This window comes from Thunnus maccoyii, chromosome 13 (assembly GCF_910596095.1).
Source record: "Thunnus maccoyii chromosome 13, fThuMac1.1, whole genome shotgun sequence".
Classification (NCBI taxonomy): Eukaryota; Metazoa; Chordata; class Actinopteri; order Scombriformes; family Scombridae; genus Thunnus; species Thunnus maccoyii.
The window spans coordinates 10,717,381-10,726,602 of record NC_056545.1 but is presented as its reverse complement, the minus strand read 5'-3'; the positions used below and the strand labels follow the sequence as shown (position 1 = coordinate 10,726,602).

Here is a 9,222-nt window from a genome sequence, read left to right as displayed (position 1 = left end):
ATCTATGTATTATATAAGCAAGATGTATTTAGAAACAGACAAATATGTTTTGGTCTTCGTGCACAAAATTGTCTTTCATATAAAACTGATGAAAATAAAAATAGCCTGTGTTTGTACATAGTAAATTGCGGAGGCGTGGACTCAAGTCACATGACTTTGACTAGAGTCAGACTCAAGTCACGAATCTTATAACTTGACACTCGACAAAATTAAAACAGACTTGCAACTTGATTTGGACTTTTAACACCAACAACTGAGCTGTGACCTGTGACCTCACTTGGATTTAATTAATGGATAGGATCGAAATTAAGGAAGGAGCACCTCTCCTGCACTCCAGTTTATAGTTAGGATTAATGTTTGCCCTCAAGTCTCATCAAGTCAGCACATGAGCCACTAAAAGTGCCTTTCTGGTGAGACATTAGAGCAGAAATGAATAATTTTAGGGCTCAGACACATCCTTCCCATTTGAGACAAAACCTCAAACATTGTGAAACTTGGTGCATGCATGTGCACAAGTAGATTAAATCGTTTTTGTGCATATGCATCATATATACATCCCCAAATCAGTAAGTCTGCCTATGTTGACATTGACTTTTTTGTTTGTTTTGTTTAGATTTCAGGTAGATAGTAAGTAACTAGACAACCATACCTTATTTAACAGGTTAAAGGATAAGTACACCGTTTTTCAAGTCAGTCTTAAACCATCAATCAGGTGCCCAAATGAACATTGAAACTGGTTTTGCTCACTGTAATCATTCCTCCTGTTCATACTGGCCATTAGAAGATCCCTTCCAAATGTGCTTTCAACGTAAGTGATGGGGGATAAAATCCACAGTAATTGCAAAAATGTATTTAAAAGGTTATCTGAAGATAACATGAGGCCTCAACTGTTGGTTTCAGTTGAGAGAGAGATGAAAGAGATAAAAACACTCTTTAAAACTCTACTCTTTAAAAAAAATATATCTTTAGAGTGAATCTGATTATTGATTGAACTGAATCTTCTGTTTAAATGGAGGATTGTAACAAAAAAGTGGGAATCTGGCAGTGAAAAGACAGTATCTTTGAAATATATTGACTATTTTTGATGGCTAAAGCCTCATCCTAGCTTCAAATAAACTTTTAAATACATTTTTTTTGTATAAAATGAGGGCTTTGGATTTTTCCCCCATCACTTACATTGTAAGTGTATGGTAAATGGATTTTCTTATGGTCAGTATGAACAGGAGGAAATGATTACAGCAAGTAAATTGTAGAAATTGTAAATCAAATTGTGAATGTATCCCTAAGGCGTCTGTTTCCTGCAAGTCAGCGCTGAGGGCTGTAAAAACATACAAAACGTCTTTGTCATTCTCAGCGGTGACATCATCGCTGTGCGTCCTTTCTTTCCCAGAGGTGATATCATCGCCGTGCGTCCTCTATTCAGATAACGCTCGTTCGGGTCCACTCCGTCATGTTTACCGCTACCGTTTAACACACAGACCTGAGGCTGTTTGTGTTGTGGTTTGAATGTACTGTGAATCTATACGTTGTAGTTGAGGCTAATTTATATATTTATTTCAACATGGAGTCTGGGGAGGCCGGAGAGGAGAAGACGGGCTCGCTGTCCGCGGCGCAGAGGAGAGCAGAGATCCGGAGGAGAAAGCTGCTGATGAATTCAGAGGACAGGATGAACAGGATCGTGGGTTTCTCCAAAAACGAGTCTGAAAACAACGGTAACTGTCTGACTTTTACCTGCTTCACGTTATAACGTTACATCATCACTAATCATATTCATACAATTGAATAAATAGAAGTAACCAGCAACCACCTGATCCTAACTGCAGCAGCGGTGGGAAGTAACTAAGTACATTTACTCAAGTACTGTACCTAAGCACAGTCTTTATGTACTTGTACTTTACTTGCGTATTTCCATTTTATGCTACTTTATACTTCCACACCACTACATTTCAGAGGGAAATATTGTACTTTCTACTCCACTACATTTATTGACAGCTTTAGTTATTGTTCAGATGCAGATTTGACACAGTGGATAATATAATAAGCTTTGTTAAAGAAGAAACCAGTCGTTTCCAACCTTTTTGGCTTACTTGACGTCTTACAAAAAGCAGTGTGTATTCAGGGTCACATTTCAGATGTCTATGAGTTGTTAACAGCTCCACCAAATAGGGAGTTTTGCTAATTGCAGTAATTTTTAAGCAAAATGCCAGATGTACTGGTTCCAGCTTCTAAAATGTAAATATTTGTTGATTTAATTCTGTCTGTGGTAGCAAATTCAATATTGTTGAGCTTTGGACTGTTGGTCAGACAAAACAAGTGAATTGGACACGTGATCTTGGGCTATGACAAAGTGTGATGGCTATTTTTCACTATTCTCTGACATTTTTTAAATTCAATGTATTCATCCTGAAAATAATCAGCATATGAATCAATATGGAAATAAAGAATTAGTTTCAGCCCTGATTTCACGCTTGCAAGGATCAATACCAGATGTTTGACAGCTACTGTAAGAGCAAGAAATGGTAATGCTTAAAGTGTCCATTTAGGCTTGCTAAGTGTGATAATACATGAGTAGCTTATGGGGCTGCAACTAACAGTTACTTTCATTATCAAATAATCTGTCAATTATTTTCTTGATTAATCGATTAGTTTTTTGGTCCATAAAATGTGAAAAAATAGAAAAAATGTTTCCCAAAATCACAGAAGATAAAATAAACTAGAAAATATTCACATTTGAGAAGCTGGAATCTGAGAATTTGGACATCTTCTTCTTAAAAAAATGACTCAAAATGATTAATTGATTATCAAAATAGTTGGTGATTAATTAAATAGTTGGTAACAAATCGGCTAAATGAAACTGAAACCAGACAATAACTTAATTACTCACTTACTCACTTAATTAATGGACTAATCCTTTCAGCATTAGTGAAATGTGATGTCACTGATGTTGTCTTACATCCTCAGCGGGAGCATCCCGGCGTCCAACAGAACCCCGCTTCCACCTCGATCTCGACAGGACAGAGACGTGGTCGCCATCCTCATCTTCCCCGAGACCATCTCCCTTCCTGTCGGAGGCTTCGGTACTTGGCAGCCACTCCCGTAGCGCCACCCCGGAGAGGAGGGGCTCGCCTCTGCCAGACCTCGGCGAGCCGCTCAGCAGTACTCTGGATGACGACCTCGGAGGGATCCGACAGAGACCCAGGGGGGAGCGGGTGTCAGATGACCTCAGCGGCTCCCCGCGCCGAGGCCTCCATAAGTACCTGTCCCGTTTTGACGATGCCATGAAACTGCGGGGTCAGCTGGCCAATGAGAAGCCGGTCCAGGACGGAGGGTCTGACACAGAGGAGTTTGATCCCTTCAGAGTCTTCAGGCTCATCGGCAGCATCCTCCTCGCTATTTTTGTCAGGGTTTTCGTCTGCAAGTATCTGGTGAGACTCACTATAGCTGCTGCATTTCTGTGAGATTTGCTCTTCGGTCATTTTACACGTTAACGATGAGCTTTCACAACTACGAGCTCAGCTAACCAACATGCCACGCATAGATTGCAGGTTTTGACATTGCATGTGAATTATAGAGGTTATACGTAATACCTTTTGTGTCAGATATTTATTTTGTGGTAATATTACATTAATGTTGATGTCTCTGTAATAATACATCTTACTACCAGAGACATGACGTTGCTATGGTGATGTGACTCTCATATTCTTTCATTCTAGTCAATATTTGCTCCATTTCTGACTCTCGAACTGGCCTACATGGGGTTGTCCAAATACTTTCCAAAGGTGAGTTTGCTCTAGATAGTTTTTACAACCTCTTTCCCATTTTTTTTTTACAGATGAAAGTACTGTATCCACACATACTGTATGTACAGAATGTAAATAACATGCAGACAGTGTGGATGCAGTTTCAGAATACTTGACACATACTTTTCAAGAAGAATTATTTTGTAACGATTGATGTCAGCAGCCACTTTGTAAGTGTCAGATTTGACATTATTTTGGCATTACTTTTGACAATAGTTGGCTTCCTTCCACATATGACCCATTTCTGTTGTTGTGACTTTCTTATGCTATGGCTGACAGCCAGGTCACGGTAGCCACAACCATATCATTACTGGCCACACCCACAGTGAATATCAATGAAATCACTGCAACCTGGGGAGTGATGTAGGCTCATAGACCTGTTATTTTGAATTATACAAACACTTTATTTAAACATGATAGTTACCAGCTGCAGCTTTTAAAAAATCAGTATTGCCCTCTGTAAGATTCATACTAGCGATGGAAGGATTATTTGATCAAGAGAAAAATAGCTGACAACAATTATAGCTTCATCAACTAAAAGAATATAAACATTTTGGGAAATATGCTTATTCATGCTGAGAGATAAGAAGATTGAAACCACAAGTAAGATATAGTTTAATAGTTATATTAAACAATATATTGCTTGTGTTATCAATGTAGATGAATGACTATAGAACTATAATGGGTCTTTAGTCATATATATATAGAAAAAAAGCCAAATATTTGCTGTCTCCAGCTTCTCAAATGTGAATATTTTCTGCATTTCTCTCAATTATACAATTGTAAACTGAATAATGCAGAGCTTGTGATGGGCATTTTTATTGACAATCAAAACTGAGAAAGTAATAATTATTTGCAGCCATATGTCACAGTGTTTTTTCATATACTCCTGTCTTTCCAGGTAGAGAAAAAGACCAAGACCACTGTGCTCACTGCTGCCCTGTTGCTCTCCGGCATCCCCGCTGAGGTCATCAACCGCTCCATGGACACCTACAGGAGGATGGGCGACGTCTTCGCCGACCTCTGCGTTTACTTCTTCACCTTCATCCTTTCTCATGAGATCCTGCTGCTCATTGGTTCAGAGACTCCCTGATGGACCAGCAGGACCTCAGTAACCCCGCCCCTCTCCTTGTTGTCCCCTCCCTCTGCCTCCCAACACAACAAGGCATGTTCATCCGCGTCGGCTGATGTGGGTTTGTTTTTTGACGGTCTGGAAATGAATCCTTGCTGCCTTCATGATCAGGTTCGCGCGTCAGCAGGACTTGTGCTCATTACTTCAGCGCTTCAGGATTCTACGAAAGCTTCATGTGACCAGAGAGTCCAGTGTTTGTTACAGATCTCCATGTTACTTTTACTCTGGGCAGAAGCTGAGAAACAGAATGACTGTATGTGTTTGTGTGTGAAGAATGTACGGTGGCATTTATTGTGCTGGGAGATATTCTTTTGTCCGGTCTAAAACAGAAAATGGTAAATGTCATACTGAAGTACGGTTCATACAACAGTACGGTACTTTATCAGTTTGACATTACATTGGGCAGCCACAGATTCAATTTGACTTATGATCAGGAAACACTGGAACTCCTCAAGGGCTGGGCGATGTCTCTGAACTAAAAGAAATTCCAATATGGATGCATATTACAATATGGCAAAGGTTATAGAGATATTGCGTTGTGCACATCTCCATTATGATATTAAATATTCCGACCAGTTTGGCAGCGCTCCAAAAGGTAAAAGTCGAGTCTCGCAGCATCCAAGTCCGAGTCTCAAGTCTACAGCTGTGGGCAAATATATTACAGATCACATAGAAAATAATCCAACTGATGTTCAATGCAGTGGACTGTCCTCCACAGCATTACATCAAAAAAAAAAACTCTTTGCATATAAAACAAAAATGTTAACAACTTGGATCATTAGTTATAAAACTGAACAGCAAACTCATATAGTCAGCACACTCACTCACTAAAACCTGTTACAGAGAAATAGCATTAGCCACTATAAGCTAACGGTCACATCAGACCAAGTAATAGCTGCATAACCGCTGAGTGTATTGAACTGACCAACGATGTGTTTTATTTCTTATGAATACAGCTTTTTTTATTTGTAAGAGGAAGAATGTGAGGTTAAACATGACACAGCCTTGCTTTAAACAACAGAATTTTGTAAAAAAGACAACACAAACTGTTCATATTTCACTTAAATCAGACAACGGTTATCACTCAGCCTTGAGTGCTTCTAAATACTAATGATTTCCAAAGATAGTGCATAAGCTGGGCAGGGTGTCATGTTCTCAGCTAGTGTCTGTCTCTTTTGTGGGGCTGCAGTGAAACCAAATCTGCCGGTAAAGTGATGAAAACTGCTAGTATACATCTATATGAATGCCTTTTTGTCATGTGAGTCAGCCCTGCGGTGCATCAGGCAGGCAGAGTTGGGGGTCAGTGCATTTCATCAGTTCACGACATTCAAGTCCTGGATCTAAACTTACCCAGTTTATGATTTTTGTAAATAATCCAGCTCCTGAATTGACTTAGGTGTAAATGAACTGACCGCGACCTTGGAGTGAAGAGGTTTATTGAGGTTCTTGATCCATTATGATTGACAGCTGATGATCAAATTAAGCAGAGGGCTTAAGACAGAGTATCATCAGAACCGACAGAAGCAGGTGGCTCCCTTTTCCCTCATACAGATTACCATCGCCTCTGCTGATTTTGTTACAACGTCTGCCCACCGAGCTGTAGGCTGCATTGAGGCTTTGCAATTGTGTCACAAATGGCAGCTATCGAACCACTGGGTGTCAGCATGGAGGTCCAACAACAAGTTTCCTGTTAACAAAGGATTCATTACAGAAGAGGATTAGGGCCATTTGAAAAAAAAAAAAAAAAAAAAAAGTGTTCTGAGATCAGTTTCAATATTCTGAAAATTGGATTTCTGACTTCATTCTCAGGATTTTGCCTTTTTAAGTTTGAAGTGTTTGTTCTTTTGTGAATTCTGTGGTTACATTTTTCACATTTAGCCCTTCTCTCTGCCATAAGCCACAGCTGCACAAGGACCTCCAACATGGCTGCACAGTCACCTTTTAAAACTTTCTGTCCAGAACAAGAAGTTCATGAAGGAAATGCAGAGACAGCCCGGCAGTCAGCATTTATTTTACACATTATTGATCTAATTTTAGTTGAAACAGCCGTGAGATCCGTTAAGGTTCCATCGGAAAGTGCTGACAACTGAATATAAAAATAAAACTGAGATCAACAGCTTTGATTGCGGTCTTATATCTTGACACAGGGGTGACACAGAAGGCTAGAGAGGGTGAAACTACTCTGGATAAATGAAATAAATGAGTATGAATGGATTGCAAATAGTAAATTTTCTTCAATCACATCAAACTCGATGCTAGTTAATTTGAGAATATAATACATGAGGGACAGTTACACACTTGACCCTCCAGCCTTCTGGTTATTTAAGGATTAAAACAATAGTTTGAGTATTTAAGAACATTTTTTTGTAGATTTGTAGTGCATCAACTGAAAAACTGAACTTTTTCAATAGAGCAACAGAAGTCAGTTCCTGCTGGCTCTAATTGGTGTCTTTAAAAACTTGAACTCTCTGTTAATCGGTGGATATGAATCACGTTTTGTTTGTGTTGTGACAGATTTCCTCTTAGGCAGTGCTTAAAGTTATATTTTCTGTCGTGATCTGTCATCCAGTGTTCAGAAAGGGTCCACCTATATCACGAACGAGTTTTCCTCCTTCGTTTAAAGTCGTGAAGTAAGAAGAAGCATTTCGTCCTTGAATGTGGAGTGTATATTTTGCACGGCTATGAGCTTACAAACGCAGTAAACTTCATCATATATGTACGTGTAATGTGTGATTAATGGGAATGTTTTGGGTTTCACTGGAAGGTACTGTCACTGCAGTTCAGTGCGAGGCAGTGGGAGTTTTATTTTGTTTTCGAGTAATTCTGGTGACATGTCCCGCTTTGCTTTGTTCAAGCCTCATTCATACATACTTTATATATATAAATACGTATGTATACTCTATTTCTGTGCTGTTATTTTCTCGCTCCTCCGTTTTAATTTCATCCAAATTAATTTATTAATGTGAATATTTTTTTCTCATGTAAATGGATTGGTGTGATTTATCCTAAGACTTGTCTGAATTACTTGATTGTTTTTTTTTTCGATAATGTTTACAGAATAACTGTTTTTAATGGCTCTTATCATATCTGATGTAGTTGAACTTCAGTAACAAATTTAGTGTTGAAATGATGTAAAGAGTCTCTGCTTAAAGACATACACAGGAATGAATTACCGGACAGTTCATACCAAATAAATACTACTTGTGTGACACACCCTGTTTTGACTCACCTTCTTAATGTGCAATATTTATTTTATTGAATTTATTGATTTATTTACCAGAGACAGGGCACATTAATAAACATTGCAAAAGCACTAGAATCAGTCAAAAGGCTTTTTTTTTCATCTGTTGTCCCTGGACAACAGATGCTGCTGCCCATAACCTCAAACCCCTGCTGTGTTGATGCTGTGTATCACAGCTCTGTTAGATTTATTACAGGTGACAGTTTTTGAACCCATCATCTTCGATGAGAGAGTGGAGTGGACATCACGTTCCACTTGAAGGGAACAGCACTGTCTTGTTTTTATTTATTTATAATCCTAAATAAGCTACCATTTTATTTATCATCACTTTTAAGACTTAGAAATATGGGATACCATACAAGTTCACAAGAATGCATTAGTTTGGATATCACTTATATGAATAGAGAAGTGGGAGAAACTGCATTCACCTATAATGCTCCTCGCAGGTGGAAAAAGCTTCAGGACGTCATTAAATTAGACAAATTTTTATCCCTAGAACATTTTAAGATTTGTTGGATGATGTTTTATATATTGAATGTTTTTCTTAATGTGTCTGTTTTATCCCTGTGTAATGTAACTATATTACTGTTATTTTCTTTTTGTTCTTTTGTAATTATGTAATTAGTTCTGGTTGATGTAACTATAGATATATATGTATATGTTATAGAGGTGAAGTCATTAATCCAAAACAAATTAAATATGTGGTAGTGTCACACACTTGAATGAGAAAATGTGTCCAAACCTCTGACTGGCATCATACATACATACATACATACACTGTATATCTATGTATACACATACACACACATACACATATGCATATAGTACATATGCATATACACACATATACATACATATTCACAGAATGGAGGAGTGTGTGGGGTGGAGATTACAGTGGTGTGCCTTCACAGCTGTTTTGTCCTGTTGTCACAGTTCTTGTTGTAAAGTCTGATTTCTTATGTATGTACAGTATATACAGCCTATTCAAATATACAGTAATGAGTGAAATGTAAAACAAAATACACATTTTGTATTTTAAACAAAATAAA

At 38.2% G+C, this 9,222-nt stretch overlaps 1 protein-coding gene across 1 annotated transcript; it reads left to right on the top strand.

Moving 5' to 3' along the window:
• Window positions 1–1,370: 1,370 nt before the first annotated feature.
• camlg (calcium modulating ligand) lies at window positions 1,371–8,143 on the top strand. Its single transcript, XM_042432345.1, has 4 exons — window positions 1,371–1,712; window positions 2,962–3,425; window positions 3,714–3,779; window positions 4,702–8,143. Exons 1-4 carry the CDS (start codon window positions 1,562–1,564, stop codon window positions 4,891–4,893), a joined length of 873 nt encoding a protein of 290 aa, XP_042288279.1. The 5' UTR covers window positions 1,371–1,561; the 3' UTR covers window positions 4,894–8,143.
• The last annotated feature ends 1,079 nt before the right edge of the window (window positions 8,144–9,222 follow it).